Genomic DNA, 22,430 nt, shown 5'->3' on the forward strand with positions numbered 1-22,430 from the left:
GACCAGAAGATGGCTCAGGCTTAAGGCAGTCAGGCGGTCTAGCTCTGAGAACCCCTAAAGAGAGGAGCTTCAGGCAGCAGGGCAATGAAGCTTCTGAAATAATAAAGGATTAAGGTTAGCCATTCTGCAGGCCTGAAGAACAAGGGAATATTATCTGGGTACAGAGAGATTGGTTTATATAGGCAAGTGGCAATTAACTTATGTTGATGCTCTGTTTCAGTTGCAAGCCTTGAGCCCTGTTGGTGGCAGGCTCAAGGCATACTCAGTGAGCTGGTAGTTCAGAGGGGAGGGGAGAGCAGGATACAGAGGGTCCCCCAACCTAGAGGAGGGGCTAAGCAGGATACAGATGGCCTCTCAGTCCAGATGAGGGGCTGGATGGGGTACAAAAGGCCCACCCACCCCAAAAGAGGGGACAGAGAAAACAAATCAGAAATGATAACATCTGCGAGGCTTGGGGTGTGGTGTAGGGGCAGACGGAGCCACGCAATTGGCCCCTAAGGCCACACCTGCCCTGAAGGTACCAGTTAGTGATTTGAAGGACTAAGACTCGCTCTAAGGCCTGTGGACAAGCCTGCCTTCCTTAATCTTTATTGAGAACAAGGCATGTGGCCCTGTTGTCCTTAATAGGGTATTGTGGAATGGCTTTGATGCAGTTGTCTTCGAAGTGTTCCTTCCACTGTGCACTGATGATTGGAGCTATCTTTAAAGAGCATTTTATTCCATCCTTGAACCTCAGAGGGACAGGTCCTTGTGTGTTTGGCCCATAGATAGCTTTGGTTGTACTGAAGAAACTATACGTCATGGCTGTTGGCAAACTTTTGAATTCCTTTTGTTTTGTCCTTCCACCACTTGTTCTTTTGCTCTCAAATTTTCCTCTGGGTCTTGGCTTTAATGTGGTGATAAACGCCTCACTTTTGATAAATGTCTCACTTCTGTTTGGAGTTGACGTCATCCTACCAAGCCTTGAAAGCTCTCCATTTTCTGTCAGTGAAAGCTTGAATTTCTCTGTCATTCTCATTGAACTAGTCCTAAGGTTTTTTGTGGAGAAGCCTAGAGATGGGTGCCTTTCTCAAGCTACTGGGCTGTGTATCAGAAATCAGATCGTATCAGCCCAAAAAATCTCTATTGGTGGACCCATACCTTTTCTAGCTCCCTCCCTATACAAGGTAAATATTATGGATACTAAATAGGTCTGCTCAGTCATAATTGCGGCTGCTGAATAGCACCTGTCTGATATCCAAGTACAAAATCAGTACACAGTCATTGCCTTCATGTAGATCCATGACTTCCAGTAATCACTAGCACCTGTCCCCTGCCACCACTCACCCATCATTGTAGGACTTGCTACTTAGGGAAGATGCCTACTCATGTCTTCTTCTAACATGGGGATGCTGTTACACATCAGTAACCACACAATACTTCATGGGAAGGAAACCTTAATTTGATAGCAAGGAAAGCTTAGACAACTGGAGGTCTGTTCCACTATTGCCTTCTTCTACCTTTGCAGCCATTGTGAACCAGGAAACTAATGTGGCCAAGCAGTCACAAGCCTTGGAGTTTGGGGGCTCCCACCTGATGTGCTGGTAGGAAGCTGGGAGCCTGCTAATCTTGTCTAAGATGGGACACTGAGCATGGGAGCTGTAGGTGCCAGAGTTTTTATACAGTAAAATCCCTGTTATCTAGCATCCTACTAGATGGAATCTTCTATTAACCGCCACCATGCTTCTGGTGCTGGCACCATCCACCACCCTGTGACACTGCTACCCTCCACCACCCCACACCACAGCCACATGCAAGCCGCATGGAACCACCCTGCACTGCTACATACAAGTCCCTTCTCTGGTATTTTTAGATAGCTGGAATTTTTACATAACTGGCACCTGGCATTCCTCACTCATGCCAGATAACAGAAATTTTACTGTACTTTTAATTCCACATCATTCTGACCAATGATCTGGCAAGGAACTAGGAGCCCAGAAGCCCCTGTTCTGCCACAGCTTCCAGTGAGCTGGGAGGAAGCCAGGATCTCACAAGGTCCTCTTCAAAGCAGCTCTGCAGGTGAGCTATAGAGGAGCTAAGGAGCCTGGCAGCTTATGACCTTATTTCATAGTATTATAGTTGGTAGGGTTGGAAGGGACCTGAGCAGATCATCAAGTCCAACCCCCTGCCATGGGCAGGAAAGAGTACTGGAGTCAAATGACCCTGGCTAGGTGTCTGTCTAGCCTCCTTTTGAAGACCCCCAGAGTAGGAGTGAGCACCACTTCCCTTGGAAGTTGGTTCCAGATCCTAGCCGCCCTGACTGTGAAGTAGTGCCTTCTGATATCTAGCCTGAATCTACTCTCCATCAACTTATGGCTGTTATTCCTTGTTACTCCCAGTAATGCTCAGGAGAGCTAGGACTCCCTGGGCTTCCAGGTTCTCAGCTCCTCATCAGCCCTCCAAGTGAACTGTGAAAGAGTAGAAAGCCTGAGCTTCTCAGCAGCCCTGTAGGCAGATTCCTGAAGATCCAGGAGGCAAGCCAGTGGCCTGCAGTAAAACCAGGCTAATTTCAGAGGCCCACCTTGTTTCATCACAGCTTCCATGAGTCAGACTTCCTCTGGAACATTTGATTTTGACAAAGTGCCCAGGATCATTCATTCCCTCTAAGAATCTCCAGTGCAGAGAAGTGTCAATGCTTATTACCATAGCTATGGTGCAATTTAAACACTTCAGCATAAAAGTGCAAAGAACACATTTCAAATCATAATCAAGTACAAATTTTAATCTTCAAATTATCCTTGCATGTTATAGCATGTATCTTACTAGGGACTCGTGCGAGATACCACTGCTATACGGGTTTGAAAATGTGTCAGAGTATGTAGACAAGGTTCCTTGGGTGAATCTGATATCTTTTATTAGACCAACCCAAATAGTTGGAAAATAATTATTAAGCAAGCTTTCAGGTTCAAAAACCCTTCGTCAGGCTAAGGAAGTTTCAGCAGTTGGTATGTGCTCTTCCTGGATGGAATGAAAAGTAAAGAAGCTGGGCTGGTATGCATACAAGACAGGTAGTCAGTGAAAATGTAGATTGAGGAGTCAATGGATGAGAGACAGGCCGGGGGGGGGCGGGGATGAAAGTGGAGAGCTACCTGGGGAATCAGATGTCTGGCAGGTTATAATGTGTCATAAATCCAATGTCTATATTTAGTCCATGATTTTTAGTATCCAGGAGGTGGTTGAAGTGGAGTTCATAGGCTCATCTCTGGGAAGTGTTTTTGTAGGTTTCCTTTGAGGATCAAGACTGAGAGATTGGAGAGAGAGTGGTTTTCTTGTGAGAAATGTGCCCCCACAGGTAATTGGGTATTTCTGTCTTTGATAGATTTCCGGTGTGCATTCATTCTGGTGCGCAGTTGTTGTCTGGTCTCTCCTACGTATTTTCCATCAGGGCATTTGGTGCACTGGATGAGGTATATTACATTTCTGGAGGTGCAGCTGTAAGATCCAGGAATGCTGATGGCTCTTTTGTGGGGTGTAGTAATAGTGGGGGTGGTGGAGATGTGTTGGCAGGTTTTGCATTTCTTGTCATGGCACAGTCTGGATCCTTTTGGTGTGTTCTGGGCTTGAGGAAGTTTGCTCTTGGTGATGAGGTTGGCAAGGTTCGGTGCTTGTTTGAAGGCTAGGATGGGTGGCTCTGGGAAGATCTTTTTAAGAATAGGGTCTCTGTCTAGTATGGGTTGCAGTTGTTTGAGGATTTTTCATACAGGTTCAAGGGAGGGGTGATATGTCATAACCAGCGGTGTGTGATTTGTGGGGGGTTTTCTTCTGTACTGCAGCAGTTCTTCGTGTGGTATCTGGGTGGCTCTTTCAAACGTGCGATCTATCTCTCTGGAGGAGTGTCCTTGCAGGGTGAAAGCCTTTTTAAGATTGGTGAGGTGGCAATCCCGGGTGTTCTCTTCAGTGCAAATTCGGTGGTATCTGAGGGCTTGGCTGTATATCACAGCTCTTTTGGTGTGTTTAGGGTGATTGCTGGTTCTGTGCAGATATGTATGTTGGTCTGTGGGTTTCTTGTATAACGTGGTCTGTATTTTATCATTCTGGATACTGATCATCGTGTCTAAAAAGGAGATGCTGGTGCTGGAGTATTCTAGAGAAAGTTGGATGGAGGGATGGTGACTGTTGAATTTCTGATGGAACTCAATCAGAGATTGTAGGTTTTCAGTCCAAATGATGAAGATGTCATCGATATATCTTAAGTATAGCAAGGGTTTGATGGTACAGTTCTTGAGGAAGTCTTCTTCTCAGTGGCTCATAAAAAGGTCGGCATACTGTGGGGCCTTTTTAGTGCCCGTAGCTGTTCCCATCATCTGGAGGAAGTGTTGATTATTAAACGTGAAATTGTTGTGTGTGAGGATGAAGTGTATAAGGTCAGTAATAACTTTAAGTCTGTATTCTGAGTTGTAATCTTGTTCCTGTAGATATGTAAGGCAGGCTTGGATGCCATCCTGGTGTGGGATGCTGGTATATAGGTTGGTTACATCCATGGTGGCTAGGAGTGTGTTGCTGGGAAGGTGGTTTATGTTTTTAAGTTTCCGTAGAAAGTCTGTAGTGTCTTGTACAAAACTTGGTCTGTGGGTGACAAGCGGTTTTAGGATTGATTCAACAAAACCTGATATTTCCTTAGTTAGGGTCCCATGGTTGGATATGATAAGTCTGCCAGGGTTCCCTTGTTTGTGGATTTTAGGGAGCATGTAAAAAGTCCCTGGGTTAGGTAGCGGGGGGATCAAGGTCTGCAGTTTTTCTTGTAGTCTTGATGGAAATGATTTGATGGTATTGTTGAGTTTTTTGGTGAAAAGGGGAGTAGGATCTTCTTGTAGTTCTTTGTAGTAGGTGGTGTCAGAGAGCTGTCTGTTGGCTTCCTTTATGTAGTCTTCATGGTTTAGGATGACTATGGCTCCTCCTTTATCTGCTGGTTTTATTACTATTTGGTGGTTGGATCTTAGAGATTCTATGACCTTTTTCTCTGGTAGAGAGAGGTTGTTATGAGTCAGAGGTCAGAGTATGTAGTGTTTCTTTCAATGTCCTTCAGGGATCTGAATATGTCTGCATGGATCTGGCATACTGTATAGCTTGGCAGTACTGGTAGAAATTTATGTTTGCAAAGGGTCTGTGCTAAAATATACAGTATGCAGTTTTTATGCCAGTGATGATTATAATATGCATAGTCCTTATTTTCACGTTAGTCATCATTGTGCCTGATCATACTATAATGCATTACTCATATTGAAATAAATACAATAAATGCCCTAAAATTGCCATTTAGCAAATAATTGTGGAGTCAGTGTTCTGAAAGGCATAAGGTTGAAAATCATTTCCACTCTAAGCATTTGTTTTTATAAATGTCTTCTACTTTTCTCTTTTTGGCCTGCAAAATCCAATATATTTTCTCTCAAAGTGACTGGAGGAAGGGGCTGTTAAAGCAAATCATCCAAACACCTTCTGAGCATCAATACTCACATTTTCCCTTTTTCTCTCCTCTGCTTCTTTCAGCCTGCAGCTTCCAAATCCCTTTGACTTTTGTTTAACTTGTATAAATGTGTGTGTTGCACTGTGAAATAGTTTTAATGTAGCTAGTGTAAGTTTGCTTAATGGACATTCTGGAGAAAAACTCCTGAACTTTATTTAGGCTTGATATTGGAAAAATCTATAAATTATCTGCCTGGATTGCAAGCAGCACAAACCTCAGTTTCTACAATAACACAGGGTGGAAAAGAACGCAGGATGTTCTGACTCAACAAACCACCTACAGTACCTAAAGCACAATTGTAAATTAGATTTGAAAAGGCTTTCAAGGCTTTTATGCACTACATTTCTAGTTTTTCTCAGACAGATTGATCTTCTCTTCAAGACTTAAGGTCAAATCCTGACTCTGTGTGAACTCGTATAGTGCCAATAACAGGAACTCCTGGTCCAAGAATAAATGAATTTTTAGTGTGTCATTTGACTTTCCATTGATACACAATTCAAGGCTGCAAGCAGATGGAACTTAAAGGAATCATTAAGGTGGTGCTTCTAGCAAGCCAGAGGAAGGAACCTGCTCTGTGTTGTTTAATGTTCTATTTAAACACAAAAACTGTAGCCTCAGCTGGAGTCTTTCTGTTGAAACCCTGCTGGAGATGTCAGTTATGCATACTTGATAGAGCCCAAGTAGCAACTAAAATTGGAGTCAGTAACTGCAGCTTGCTGAATCTTCTAAATAAGTTTCGGGGTAGCGGGGAGGGGAGGGTGTTCTGTTTTTTCTGTTCACATCCTATAGGTGGGTGATACCCAGGTCCTGGCATAGTTATGTGGAGTTGTGCCCACATTGACCCATAGGGCAGACTGGGGCAATTGCCTGTCTACCCTAGAGGCTTTCCTGTTCAACACATGAACCCCTGTGGGGCTCAACCTTTTTGACCAATGGGGCAGAAGGGCAGTGCTCAGACCAACTATGGGCCAGATCTGTCTGTTGTTCCTGATCCGGCACAGGGTGGTCGCAGCAGGGCCCCATCCAGGCATGCTGAGTGGGGCAGCAGCCTGGATCCAAGCTGGTCCCATGGTGAGGGTGAGGGTGGGGCATGGCCCAGCCCTTATCCTATCTTCAAGTCTCCTAGGCATCAGAACTTATTGAGCCGCTCTAAATTAGGTTTTATTTAATTCAATTCATTCATAAAACTCTTAAGTTTCTTTATACCTTTTCTTCCTCCCTAACCCAAGAGGGTATTTGCACTGATAACTTTACAAATCTCATGTTATATTCATGTGTTAGATAGCCTTGATATACCCAGAGAGAAGGTTGCATAGCTTGTAAAGGCAGTATAGATCTTACCATTATTTTATTTAGACCTTGTTTTCTCTGTTTTATTATGCTGAAAGTAATGGACAATACAGGGTTTTCAAAAAGAAGTTTTCAAAATGAAATAATGAGAAAATGAACTTCTTTTTTCCTGTTTGATTTTCTTAGCTATCTGCTTTTGCAAGATTTTTTTTTCTCTTTTATTACAAGTTCAAATTGGAGATGGTGATAATTCTGTAATTCTGTTTGCACACTGTAGTCATATTGATTGCATTGCAGTAAATGGATGAGAGAATCCAGATATTTGCATCTTAAGCATCTGGAACTGGCCACTTCTGAAAGCAGGATATTTCATTAGATATGCTAGCACTATACATTTCTATAGAATTTTTTCACTCTCATAAGAAATTCTATCTCTTTTAAATAGAGAGCAGATAAGAGGTGTTTCACAATGTAAAAATCAACCACAATAGTCTCCTGTTAACATCATAGCATTTTCACTGGCAAGTCAAGCAGTATTTAATACCCCTATTATACTTAGAATGTATGCACACAAAATGTGAATTTTTAAAACATTTTATCTTATTGTATTTGAAGTCTTCTGTTTCTTTTGACTGTTTTTGTTGCTGACCACTGCTGTCTCATAGTGATTAACAAAATGTAATTAAGACTCTAATGTAATATATGGCACTGTTCTTTCCTTTTGTAATTGATAATTGTAGGGCTACATATTTCTTATTGATGCTTTTAAGACATGAAGGAAATATTTACTCTTGCCAGATGAAATTATCTTTCAGAATGACTTCTCCCTCTATTTTATTTAATCTTTTTGTACAACTTATTAGATTTGCATTTTTTTATATAAAATGAGAGAAGTAGAGTTGATTTATCCCTTGGCTACTGCTGTTTCTTTGGAAATTGATGTTTCTGTACTTTGTGTTATCCTGTAAATACCAATTCAATACAGTATTCCTCTGGAAGAAAACTAGTTAGAATTGCAACTGTCAGTTATACAAGGGAAAAGTCTTTAGAATTAATTTCTTAATAACACAAACAGCCTAGAATTTCTAGGCTAAGTTTGCACATTTAAAAAAAACGTTTTCTGAACTCTTTAATTTGCCTGTGTAACTAAGGAATTTTTGGAGTAAAAAGACTGAGTGTATGGTTTAATTACCTTCAAAACTCAAGTACAGGCAGTCCTTGGACTTATGACACAATTGGTTCCTGACAACCATGTCTTAAGTTGAAATGTTGTAACTCGGAGCCAATTTTCCTATAGGAAACAATGTTATAAATGCGGGATGGGTTCCTGAACCAAGGTCCAATACCCTATTTTCACCAAAAATAACCCAGAATGTTGTACTCAATCAGTTATAGATGAGTAACACAACTACATTAATTTATTTATATTGTAAATAGCAATCATACTGATTTGGAAGGACTTCTTTGAGGTGACTTTACTGGACTTTTTGAAGTGTTCTTGGCTGGAGTCTTCTCAGGAGTCTTGGCTGCAGGTTTTTCTGAAGTCTTGTCTGCTTTCTCTTAAAGAAAGTGTCCAAGGAAGTTTGGATAGATGTTCTCCAGGGAGATGGGCAACACAGCAAACTTGTTTGCTGGCGTGACATCATGTCGGATCAAGCATTGTAAAGTCAAAACTGATGTCAGAAAGTTGAAACTGGGTGTCAGTTTATAAACATTGTAAGGGCAAAATGTTGTAACTCGAAACATTATAAATCAAGGACTGCCTGTGATCCAGTTAGATTTTATATCACTTTTCTGAGTCACTATTGGGATAAAGATGCAAATTCTTTTGAACATTTTTTCCTTGTGTTTTTATGATGTAGGGGATGTTTTGTTCAACTTAAATGTAAACTTAACTGTATATTTCCACACTTTAGATTTTTTAAGTTTAATTTTAAGTTGGAATTTACATAATTCTTTTACTTTTGAGAACTAAGGTATGTTTTTATTTTTGCCCTTCTTCAGTAAATGGTAAATATATATCTCCTGATAGTTCAATTACGTTTGGCCTGGAAATTGCTTTTTTTTTAAAGACTTACTCAGAAGAGAGAAAATTGCAAGTGGTCCTGATACCCTAGAACAGTGGTTCTCAACCTTTTTGCTACCTGGACCCATTTGCAAAGGTTCATGTCCTGTCCCAACTCACACCCCACTGACCCTGCCAGTTGATGACCCCCTCCTCCCCCCAGGCCATGCTGGTGTCCCTCATTCATGACCCACAGCCCTTGCCCCCACCCCCAGTCCTGCCAGTGTCCCTCACTCCCAGCCCGCAGCCCCTTGCCCCACCAGCTCTACTGGAGAGGCCCCCAGCTGCCCCCCTCCTGCTCAGGCTGGAGGCCTGGTGGTTGCTGTGACTCCAGCTCCATGCAAGTGGCAGCAGAGTGAGTCCAGCCCTGGCACAGGCTGGAGGGAGGTGGAGAGGAGGCCTGGGGCAGCCCCTTCCCTGGGCTGGGTCTGCCATGCCGTGCCAGGCAGCCTGGTCCCAGCCCTTCCTGCCTCCCAAGCAGCATCTCCTGTCCACCCCACCCCTTGAGCACCCACCCTGGCCTCACAGCTCTCCCCCACCCCCTTCCCTTCCTGGAAGGGGCAGGCGCCTTCCTGCTACCCCTCTGTCCTTTGCAGTCTTGATGCTTTCCCAGGATCAACATTTCTCAACCCGTGGCTCATAACCCTCTGAAATCTTGCAACCTGCTTTTGGGTCGTGACCTACAGTTTGAGAAATGCTTCTCTAGAAGAGCTTAGCTGCACTAGATCCATTTAAACCCCAACTCTGCCTTCTTTGTGCACCTCCATTTATCATTCTACTGAACTATGGACATGGACTATCCTCAACGTAATGCCCCTGACAAAGACATTTCAAAAGATTTGGGTTCTGGATCAGAAAGCTCAGTCATACCATAGTTAGCACTCATGTAAGAAAGAACTGCAAGACTTCCTGCCAAAAAAGCTCTATGTAACAGTTATTTTTACATTTTCCCCTTAAATCCATGTTGACAATCTGAGGTGCAGCCATAAGACATTCTTGCTGTTGAGTCATCTAGCCACATTTTACTGGACAGTAAAACTGTCCCAGAGTAAAAGCAGATACATAACAGAGCTCAGCAAATCTGGCTGTGATAGTGCCTGGCCACTAGGTGACAGTAGACCATTTGAACTGAGCAAATAGCGACCCTGGGATGAACCTAACTAGGGAACAGTTGATGCCTGATACCTCAGAGTAATTTACACTAACATTAGTGTATTACATACACCTCCATGTTAGAGAATAACTTCACTTCAGAGTGGAGTGATTTACATCAAGTCCACTCTAAATTTAGCATAAAAACATACCTTATCAGGAAAAGTGTGTTTCTTTTACTGGTTTTGATTGAGACACCATAGCAGTCTTTCAATCTTTTTAATATGCTACTTTTTTACTGGTATTTATTCTGCATATTTCTTTAATATTCAGCTTTTTTATATACCTGTTGCATTTAATTCTGTATCTGACATTTTTACATAATTTTGTACCAATGAAAGGAATATAAAAGATGTCAGACTACTTGAAGGAGTCTGTTTGTACTTATTCAAAAGTTCTATTGTTAAGTTCCCAGTAGAATGATGCAATTTGGGTATTTGACTTCTTCAAGTCAAAATAAATAATTATTATATTAATTTACAAAATAATAGGAATCAAGAAATTTGAAATGTTACTGGGCATGCTTCTGTGGTTATATACCATTCCAATTACTCTTTCTTTTCTGCTGAGAGAGAAAATGGTAGACTAATACTGTCTGTCTTCAGTTCTTGTATGATCCCCATCATCACTCTATGTATGAATCTCACAATTTAAAATTTACATAGCTTCACCACTCCTTGTGAAGTGAATAAATGTTCTTGTCCTTACTTTAGAGATGAAAAGTGGAGTCAGAGAATAAGTAATTTGCTAAAGGCTACATGGGAAATCTGTGGCAGGGCAAGTGTATAACCCATGTCTCCTACCTTCCAGATTGCACTCCAAGCACTTTCCTTCCCCTTCCATATCTTCGTCATAAACGAATGACTATGAAACATAGATCTGTATGGCAGCTGTTTCCTTTGTAAGTTTTTTCTAGCATACCTCAGTGTATTAAAAGATTCTTTCTATATGAGCATTTTAACAGGCTGTCACATCTTATGTTAGCCATTTTCTCTAACTCTTTTGTATGTAAGATTCAGTTAAAATATATAGAGATGATTAATTCAAGGATATTTTAGTCAAACACAACTACCGGATACAGTCTGAAAAAACATTTATTTACTCACCTATATATAAGGATTACATAATTTTTGCTGTCTACCATCTTCATAGTTTTATTGTCCTTTCCCTATTTCTCAACCAAAGCTGCTCTACTTATTTTTCCCCCAAAGCTCCATGTTGATCAAGTGTTATTTAGTAACACTAATAAGTAGATGTGCAAGCACAACCAGGCTTTCACCAGAACATGGCATAGGAGAAGAAAAGAATGAATGACTTCATGCTTTTGAACTGACATGTTCAATGGATAATGTTTTATTTCACATGTACAGATAAAGGAAATTTAGTTTAGTATGTCTCTTTTTGTCTCTTTCAGTTATTGCAATGGATGCATGTTAGATCCAAACTGTGGTCTCTGCTACAAACTGAATAAGTCAAGTGTTGTTGATTCCTCCTGTATTCCTGTTAGTCAAGAAACTACAATGAAAGCAGCTTGGGGCAGGTATGTCACTTCGAGCATTTATTCATAGTAGGTTTTGATAAAAGTTTTGATTTTGGCCATTGGGAGCATTTGTATTTTCATAAAAACACTATTCTTTAATCTCTTTCCAGAAAAGTAAATTCTTAGGATTGGTATTTTATCATTATTTAATTAGCATATGATATGTGTTTCCATTTCAAAAAAACTTTGCATATAAGCTTAATTTTTTCTGGAAAATAAGTGTTGTCCAGTGGTGAAGTCATGATGTGAAAATTAAATCAACCGTCACATTTTTCTATTTTTATAATTATACTAATTATAAAAAATGTGAAAAACAGGTCCTCACTTTGTTTGAACTGATAACCTTAAAATACAGAAATCATTTAGATGTGGGCACCATGCAGATTAAGTGGCTGAAAAACGGCAGACACGTGTATATATGTATGTGTACCCAGCCCAGTTATGCCCTCAGAGAATCACCGAATCATAGAAAAAACAGGGTTAGAAGAGACCTCGGGAGGTCATCTAGTCCAACCCCCTGCTCAAAGCAGGAGAAGCCCCAACTAGATCATCCCAACCAAAGATTTGTCTAGCCAGGTTTTGAAAACTTCCAAGGATGGAGCTTCCACCACCTCTCTGAGTAACCTGTTCCAGTGCTTTACTACCTTCCTAGTGAAACAATTCTTCCTAATATCTAACCTTTACTTCCCTTGCTGCAACTTGAGACTGTTGCTCCTTGTTCTGTCATCTGGCACTACTAAAAACAGTCTAGCTCCATTGTATTTTGAACCCCGCTTCAGGTAGTTGAAGCCTGCTATTAAGTCCCCTCTCAGTCTCCTCTTCTCCAGTGGAGGACAACAAAAATGGTGAGGGGGCCTGGGGCACATGACATAGGAGGAGAGGCCCCCTCACCATTTTTGTTGCCCTCCGTTGTACTCTTTCCAATTTGTCCACATCCTTTCTGGGGGGGGGGGGGGGGGGGGGCGCAAAACTGAACATAGATGTAGCCTCACCAGTGCTGAACATAAGGGAATAATCACTTCCCTTGACCTACTGGCAACACTCTTACCAATGCAGCCTAGTATGCTGTTAGCCTTCTTGGCAACAAGGGAACACTGCTGGCTCATATTCAGCTTACTGTAACCCCCAGGTCCTTTTCTGCAGAGCTGCTGCCCAGCCAATCAGCCCCAGCCTGTACTGGTGCATGGGATTGTTCTGTCCTAAGTGTAGGACTTTGCACTTGTCCGTGTTGAACCTCATGAGATTTCTTTTGGCCCAAACCTCCAATTTATCTAGCTGACTCTGAATCATGGCCCTACCCTCCAGCATATCTACTACTCCCCCCAGCTTGGTGTCATCTGCAAACTTGCTGAGGGTGCACTTTATGCCATCTTCCAGGTTGTTGATGAAGACATTGAATAAAACCAGGCCGAGGACTGACCCTGGGACACTCCACTTGATACTGGCTCCCAACTAGACATTGACCCATTGTACAATTCTCGGAGCCCAACGCTCCAGCCAGTTTTCTATCCACCTTACAGTCCATCCATCCAGCCCATACTTCCTTATCTTGCCTGCAAGAATGTTGTGAGACCATATCAAAAGTCTTGCTAAAATCAAGGTACACCACACTACCAGTCTGCCCACATCCATAGCCAGTCACTTTGTCATAGAAGGCAATCAGGTTGGTCAAAGCATGACTTGCCCCTGATGAATCCATGCTGACTGGTCCTAATCACCTTTTTCTCCTCCAATGCTTAGAAATAGATTCCTTCAGGATATACTTCATGATTTTTCCAGGGATTGAGGTGAGGCTGACTGGTCTGTAGTTCCCTGGATCCTATTTTTTCTCTTTCATAAATATGGGCACTATGTATGCCTTTTTCCAACCATATGGGACTTCTCCCCATTGCCATGAGTTTTCAAAAATGAAGGCCAGTGGCTCTACGGTCACATCAGCCAACTCCTTCAGCACCCTCAGCTGCACCCCATCTGGCCCCATGGACTTGTACATGTCCAGCTTTTCTAAAAAGTCTGTAGCCAATTCTTCCAGTACTGAGGTCTTCTCACCTCCTCCCCAAAGTCTGCTGCTGCCTACTGCAGTAGTCTGGGAGCTGACCTTGCCTGTGAAGACTGAGGTGAAATAGGCATTGAGTACTTGAGCTTTTTATGTGTCCTCTGCCACAAGGTTGCCTCCCCCCGCATTCAGTAACAGACACACACTTTCCCTGATCCTCCTTTTGCTACTGACATACTTGTAGAAACCCTTCTTGTTACCCTTCACATCCCTTACTAGCTGCAACTCCAATTGCACTTTGGCCTTCCTGACTTCATCCCTGAATGGCCGAGCAATGCTCTTATATTTTTCCCTAGTTCTGCCCAAGTTTCCACTTCTTATAAGCTTCCTTTTTATGATTTAGTTTTACTGAAGAGTTCCCTGCTAAGCTTGTCTTCTGCCATACTTGCTAGTTTTCCTGCACATTGGGATGGCTTGTTCCTGCACTTTCAGTAAGGTTTCTTTAAAGTACAGCTAGCTCTCCTGGACTCCTCTCCCCCTCAGACTGGCTTCCCAGGAGATCTTGCCCATGAGTTCCCTGAGTGAGTCAAAGTCTGCTTTTCTGAAGTCCAGGTCCTTACTTTGCTGCTCTCCATCCTTCCTTTCCTCAGGATCCTGAATGCAATCATCTCATGGTCACTGCTGCCCAAGTTGCCATCCACTACCACGTTCCCCACCAATTCATCCCTCTTTGTGAGCAGCAGGTCAAGAAGACCATGGCCCCTAGTTGGCTGCACCAGCATTTGCATCTGGAAGTTGTCCCCAACACTCTCCAAAAACATCCTAAATTGGCTGTGCATTAGTGTATTGTCCTCCCAGCAAATGTCAGAGTGATTGATGTCCCCCATGAGAACCATGGCCTATGATCAGGAAACTTCCACTAGCTGTTTGAAGAAAGCCTCATCCACCACTTCCATCTGGTCTGGTGGTCTGTGGCAGACTGGAGGGGTGATGTGTAGGGGATGCACGCGGGTGCACATGCACCCCCTGAGTGTGGTGGTGTACCCCCTACAAAAAGGCGCCGCTGACATCATTGCTGGGTGATGCCTGAGGGCAGTCGCCGCTCGCCACCCCACTGCCGGCACCATTTGCAGGCAGTCTGTGATCACTGCTGGTCACTGCTGACGGTGCCTGTGGGTGGTCGCCAACCCCTGGTCAGTGCTTGCCACCCCACCCCCGCTGCCGGTGGCATCTGCAGGAGCTCCATGCTTACCACAGTCACGCTTTCACCGCGACCTGCACAGCCATGCCCTCCCAGCCGCCAGGGGCATACATCATTCATGGCAGACCCCTCCACCACGACATCATCCTTGTTGCTTTTCCCTCTGACTTTAACCCAGAGACCCTCAACAGGCCTATCTCCCATTTCATACTGGAGCTCTGAGCAATCATACGGCTCTTTTACATAAAGTGCAACTCCTTCTCCTCTTTTCCCCTGCCTGTCCTTCCTGAACAGTTTGTGCCAAATATATGTAAGTTCTGCTGTTTAAACTATATGACAAACCTCTTGGATATACTATGAGGATTTACTGAATTCTTTCCTTTGAGAAGACAACCTCCTAGGTGCACCTGAAATTGCCCCTTATGTTTAAATTATTTCTTTTTTTAAATTTAAAGATTTTACAATTAAAACCAAGCATGTAGGTTAAATCATTTAGTCTGAAATGTTAGCTTCATGGTATATGTGTATGAATATGTAAGTTCCCACAGTTTTAAAGTGACACCATTCTATATCTTGAGTATGCTGACATAGAAGTGCCCAGTAAGGTATCACCTTTTACCATAACCTTTTAAATGGGTAGCACAGTATTTCCCTGCACTTAATATGAGAAATTCTAAGTGCAATTTACCAGATTCTATGGAGAGCAGAGTTTTTCAAGGCAATCCTTTCATGATACGATTATATGCTGTCACAAATTTGCCAGCCTGAGTTTGAGTTGGTGTGAATCCCCAACTGAGTTATGTAGGTCATCTCAAAATGAGTACTGATAAAACCTTCCTAGGTCATCTGACTACGGTATGTTTCTTATGCCACGTATAATCTTTGGAAGTATTGTAGGATTTTCTTTTTAATATTAAATTATTTTTTGTACTCTCAGACTTAACAAGCTTTAGCTACAGCTGACCTTACTAAACAGGCCTTAAAGGGAGTGAAACAATTAAACAAGCTAATAATAATAAATGTAAAATGAGTCTTTTCTCTACAATAAAATGTCATGTCCAGTCCCTCAGGCCTTTCTGTAAAAAGGTGGGTTATGCATATAGTTATTTATTTATTGATGGGAAACATCACTTCAGCTTTTCTGTACTTCCAAATTGTAACTTAATTTCATGCAGAATTCACACAAAATACATATGTTGTTAAAAATGTATCTAAAATGAAGTCTACAGAATCTTGGACTTTGTGAGAAATGCTGACTAGTTTGTAAACAGCTCCCATTGCATATGTTCAACACGTACCTTAGTCCCTACTGAGTGATGTTCTGATTTTCATGAAAGCTCCCTGAACACTCATATTCCTGTTTGTCAGATAACAGACCTTTCTTCACAGGGAGGATCAACATTTGTTTAATATATTGTACATTTTAAGTACCAACTCTGCAGTTAAGGAAATGATAATAGCATATAGTAAGACAGCAATGAAGATACAAACACATTACAAATGTATGGTAAATAAATCAAACCTATTAGCGGTTTTCTTGTTTAACTTGTGTTTGTACACATCTGTTCTCTTTCTATATTTATGATTCATTTTTCCATAGTACCTTTTCTATAAAATCTATTGAAGCAAATTGGATATGAAAGGGAAAATACTTCTTTTTCATAACAGAAGTTATTGTGAGGACTCTGTTCAAATCATTTCATAAGAACAAGGTTTATTATTACTTTGAAAATCTGGCCTGAAAGGAGAAAAAAAAAGCTGTAGTGCTCATATTAACTTGGTGCCATTACGCAGCCTGACAATCTGGGCTGTTGTGTATGGGGAAAGTCTTTCAAAGTTGGGCTCTTCAGGCTGTGACCTGACACAGGCGGTCACTCTGTGGCTCCTTATCCAGGCCTCATGGTGGAGTAGGTACCAGATTCTTTCCTTCTATTTCTGCCCCACACAGAGGGGACTGATTGTGGATCAGTAAAGAGGTCCTCTTCTGCCTGTTCCCAGATCCCTGCTACATAATGATTCACAAGGAATTCCTATAGATCTGGGTTCCAGGCTAGGCAGATTGTACAGTCATATAGCCCTGTGCTGGTTCCTCAGATCCCTTCACAGGAGAACCTTCATGCCCACAGACAGTGCAACTTTCCCTATAATGGGGAGATTTCTTGAAGATGCTGTTTGTTGTTCAGAGAAATAGGCATTATCTACATTCCTGCCTTACTGAGATGCAGTGTCTCAGGCATCTGACACTAATGAAGAGATTGCCTTCCTCTGGGAGCATGAAAAATACGTGATTTCATTTGACAGTTATTCTGTCTAAAGCCATATTTATAACTGCACTTCTGAATGTTTATTTTAAAATACCTATGCATAATTAAATGATCCCCAGGATTAAGTCTATGTTCTGTCATTATCGCTAATTGATATGCATATATATGTGTACCTTTGTTCAGTTGATTTCCATGAGTGGTAATGTCCATTCACAAATTGGTTGTTCCTTTAAGGAAGCTGTGAGTCACAGTAGCAGTCCGTATATGACTATAATGTCCTCTAGAAAATCCTTCCTTTTTTAGTATTAAAAAGCCCTTCAGTATTCATCAGTAATAATCCCAAAATACCATACTAGTATTAGTATAACTGGTAATGTTTGGGACTATTAAAGTATTGTATTATATTTTCATATTTTTTTCTGTGCCAACTTTGTACAATCAATCCTACTTGTATGGTTACAGTAGACTACACTAATTCACAATTACCGTATGTTCCAAATCTAAAATATCTGTGCAGTAGAGGAAGGCAAGTAAGAAATATCTGTCTCTTGTGGCTGCCAGCAAAGCTGTTTATGTTGCAGGAGTTGCTATAGAAACCTGGGAGGACAGTTAGAGTGTCAAAATGTTTTTTATAGGAAAAACAGCGTGTGGTGATTCTTTTTGAATGTAAGGAAACCCATGGCCGACAACAGCACTTGAAAAGAGCCATACAAGAATCAATCCAGCTGGGCCTAATTCAGGCTTCTAACAGGAATGTTACAGGGAACATTGGGGGATAGGGAATTTGTATTATTTTTCCACAGAGAAAAGATATTTCTCATTTGGTCTGTTAAATAAACATGACTTGCATATCCGGTTTATTTGAGGGTAACACAGATATAGCCCCTCTTAACTTGTTAGCACAGTCAGCATTTTTCAGGCTTTGGCATTTTGGGGTGGATCAGGAAAACAAGTTTTGCACAGCCAAACTCCTACAATAATTGCTTCACTATGTCTGTAGTGAGCCTGAGCATTTTGAGGATGGGTAACAAGATTATCCCTATATGATTCCTTTTTCATTAAAGGAAGAAAAAGGAGTAGAAATCTGCAGATCGCTACCAGACCCTTTCTAGGGGAGAGTGAGAGCCCACCTAATTATTTTAGAGGCTGTGTGTATTTCCAATAGTTAGAAAAACTTTTCAATTAAAATGGTGCAGATAAGGTGAGTAGAGCGCAAGGGCAAAATATGTGATGTGTACAAACACCCATAGCAATTATGTTCTGCTTTCCCAACAGTAAATTATTTTTTACAAAGCCTCCTGCAAAGTGGGTAAATAGTATGGTCTCCATTTTATAGGTGGGGAAACCTAAAGCAGAAAGGGCCAAAAGTACCCACAAGTCTTCCTGAAGCCCACAGTAGAGCATGCCAGTCAATAGCAAAGAGGGATTCATGTGGCTAGCATTGCATCCAACTGTCTCTGTTTCCTCAGCCCAAATGACCAAGTACACATTTACATCTAGGCCAACAGAGTGCTGCCATTGGTATAACTCTGGAGTTATACCTCTGGCTGAGGCTCGTGACTCTGGCACCCAGAGAAATACCTTAACTGCTTTGCCCCTGGGCCCCAGTGGGAGTTGATATGAGAACTAGAATTTGAATGTGGAGTTGGTTGTTCTCATTTCTGGGTTTGTGTGTTAGAACCATGCTGCTTTTCTCTGTGCCAAGAAGACACATATGTCACTTAATGGGGTAGCATATTTCCCTCAAAACAACAGATAGATCTGGAGTCCTTTCAAACCGCGCAACTTCTGTGCATTGTGCAAACCAACATGGATGGCTGAGCATAAGGCAGGAACGAGTTTTCTTTCTTTTACTATATTTACATATAAATTATTACCTGTGCAAGGAAAAGACCTAATTGTGGGGCTTTTGGTTAATATTGACTTGTATATTTGCTCACTACCATAGCAGGCCTGCAGATGTGGGCTGTAAGGTCCCCAAGGTCTGGTTGTCAGCATAGATGTGGATAGAAACTGTTCAGTTCATGAGGCTGTTACTTTATCCACTAAAAGAGTGGTTCTCAGTCTTTTTAGACTCAAGGCATCCCTCGTTAGACTTAAGGCACCCCTCAGAAGAAGCCAACTCTTAGTTTTCACTCTTTTTTTGACTAGAGAAAAAATAAACCAATTTATCTGTTGCAAAGAACACAGAAAGCCCACAACAGGGCAGGATATTTTTATTACTATGGATTCATATTTGAAATCTATGGATTTATCCTGTAAATCATGTTTGCACATCTAACAGTGCTAACATTAAATGGTACCCTGTGCACCCTTCAAAGGATTTCAAAGCATCCCAGGGTGCCCTGGCATCGTGGTTGAGAATCACTGAATTGGACAGCTAATTGATTTTTTCATAGGCAGGTAGTGGAAAAGTCAACATGGCACTAAAATGATTCCTAATAGAGAGGTATGAGGATTCCTCCAACCTGGTGGAATCGTTTCAGGAAATTGTCTGAAGGAGCAGCTGAAAGTTTACAAGGCAGATTCTGAGCCATTTGTTTTCCGTGCCCATTTTCAGTAGTTCAGGCTGAGGAGATAGGTACAGCTTGTACCTGGAGCTTAACAAGGCAGAGGAATCCTGCTTCCCTAAAAACCGATGGACTCTGTAAGGACTCACAAGAGCAAGGTATTCTAAAAGAGGGATATAGCATTTAGGCAAGTGATTGTTTTCTATTGATCTGTTCTCTTGTATTTCATCTTTTAAGTAAAAAAAAATTGTGTGCTCAGAAAATATTTGCATTTCAGTATGATCTTATTAGTTTTCAGCTACCAATGGTTCCTAGTTACATGATAAACCAAAAGGATCATACCTTTGGTACGAGTTTAGGAAAACAGGTGCTTAGAGGGGAGAGGGAGTCTGAGGAGGCAATGCCAGCCCTTGGTGATAGACAGTTGGATCATGAATTTGTGATTTAAGGGGATCTGCACAAGTGAAGTTTTCATAGAGATAAAACTCAAGGCCAGATGAGACTCCAGAGACAAAAAAAAATCTGGAGTTCAGTTTCTCAGTCCCCTAGCTGCAATTTGGTGAGCAGCCAGAAGGGGGCACTCAGCTTGATCCCATCACAGCTTTGTAAAGACTGGAGAGTTTGAAATTCATCCCACATTTTCTGTTGACCAGTTCATAGCAGACTAGCATTTTAATTGCTTTTTAAAAATCTTTTCTTGGTGGAAATAGTGGATTTTCCTGGAGATTTCAGCAAGTGAAATATTACTAACAAGCAAAGTTTTGTAAATGTCACTATCCAGGGGACAGATCAGCTCATTATTCCTTAGTTTGGCCAGTCACTGACCAATTTATACAGTAGGCTTCAAGGTTTTAAAAAGTCACTGTATGAGGGACCATTTTATTAATATTCAAAAATATGTGAGAGATCTATATTTTTAAAACTGAATTCCCCTTTCCTCATGCTTCATAAGAATTCGGTGTATAAAAAGTCAGTGTATGTCCATGAACGACTACCACCATAGGAAAGCTGTAAATACTTTGTGAATGAAGTACTCTTCTGTCCAAACGAAAAAGTGCTTGACTTGTACTGCATGGAGTGTTGGTAAGAATGTTATTAGTGAAATTACAATCTTCAGAATCTTTCAATAAAATCTTGTATTTAAAATATTACACTAGTTCTCCCAGTGCATCATTTCTTACTATTTCTCCTGCAGAGACCTCCAGTTGCCACATTCAGATTATGAATGTGCCACGTCTTAGTGCATTCCCAAAATAAAATCTTAGCAATACAGAACGCCTACTAAACATACTCTTTATTGAGTATGCGAAAATGCATCTTGGAGAATAGTAATGTGTCTCTATATTCATAAAATATATAAAATAGAAATAACAGATGCATTTTACTGACACAGATGCTGCTTTGAGGGTTCTCAGGCATAAAATCTGTTGGATGAACTTTGTTCTGAGATGCAGTTGAAGGAAGGATCATTTTACTGTTCTTTTTATGGGCCTGGCCACTTGATTCTTAACCGCTTGGAAGAAATACAGAAATTTTGGGGGAGAGTTTGAATATATTCTCTACTAAGTTCTAACCAAAGAGGCAGACAGACCAAAAAAACAAAACAACATACATATTAAGTCAGCAATCACAAATAAAGTTATCGATAGTGGGGTTGCTGCAGAGCAGGTAGCATTTTAACTGTGGTTCTCTCAGCACTGAAAAATCAGCTAATTGTTGGTTGCACCTTTTTAAAAGATACTTAAACGGGTAAATCATATGTTTTGGCCTGATACCCTCAGTAGAATCCCTTTAAACAGTTTTTAGAAATAGAGCATTAAATTTTAATATATGTATTTATGGAATTCATATTAAGACAAGGCTTTGATTATAACTATTGCAGAAGATATGGACTCCTTGATTTTCTTTTTAAGTTGGGGGAAAATCCATGTTTTTTTATTTTTAATATTGTGAGATTTTTGTTTGTCACTGAATGTCTGACAGCCAACAACAAACTTCAGTAAAATGCTTGGACTTCTGCAGATAGATTAACAGGTATCATGAACTGACCTCCAGTAGTAGTGGTAACTTTAATTTCCAAAGTTGTCATTTCAGGTTATCTTCCCCTTTCCTTAGGATAGAAACACAGGCATTGCCATATTATATAACAGATCATGGATGGTTTTAAATCAACCTGCCTGCAATTGTAACAAGTAGTAGCAGCCTGAAAGGAGAGCACAAAAATGCCACCCCATCACTCATATTTCAAAAGAAATATTTCTTCTGACTCTAGAGATCATCATCTTATATCCTGAAGATAAAATACATTTTAATTAAAATGAGGGTTTAAAATAGGGCTCATTAGACAAGCAGTCCCTTTGTTCAAATGATTCTCTTCCACCCCACTTGTAATACATTTTGTTGCTGAACAGGATTCAGCACTAATTTTTCAGTGACTTTACGTATGAAAGTCTAATATTAGTTTTGAAACTGTTTTCCAATTCAGAGAGAAATCAAAAGTAAATCAAGTTGAACAGCAATGTTTCGGTGCCCTGAGATACAGTACATTCTGAAAGATAAGAAATTACAGGTAAATGAAACAAACATCTTGGTTAGGGCTGAGGGAGACAGCATAAACCCCCGCCCATCCCCCGCCCCTCCCCTCACCCCCTCAATTCTTAGATTTTGTGACAGTAAATGCATCTCCACCAAATGTCTTGTCACTGTCACGTTGCAGTGTACTGTATGCAGTGTGAAAAAGGTGAGTCTTGAGGAGGCACTTGAAGGTGTACCAAAGATGGATTTTGATTAGGATTTTTTTCTGTTTATAAGGGGCAATATGGATGAACATGGTGGCTGGATAAGTTGTAAAACAGGTGATATTGGCATACCTAGCAGAATGAAGGTGGAAATGAAACCTATGCTAAGAT

At 41.1% G+C, this 22,430-nt stretch overlaps 1 protein-coding gene across 1 annotated transcript in view; it reads left to right on the forward strand.

Moving 5' to 3' along the window:
* Positions 1–22,430, forward strand: part of SLC2A13 (solute carrier family 2 member 13) — a 305,817-nt gene that overhangs the window by 236,527 nt on the left and 46,860 nt on the right. The window contains exon 7 of the mRNA XM_059725881.1: positions 11,425–11,550. Within this exon, the coding sequence (XP_059581864.1) occupies positions 11,425–11,550 (126 nt within the window). The remainder of the gene's footprint in view (positions 1–11,424; positions 11,551–22,430) is intronic.

The sequence above is a fragment of the Alligator mississippiensis genome, chromosome 4 (assembly GCF_030867095.1).
Source record: "Alligator mississippiensis isolate rAllMis1 chromosome 4, rAllMis1, whole genome shotgun sequence".
NCBI lineage: Eukaryota > Metazoa > Chordata > Crocodylia > Alligatoridae > Alligator > Alligator mississippiensis.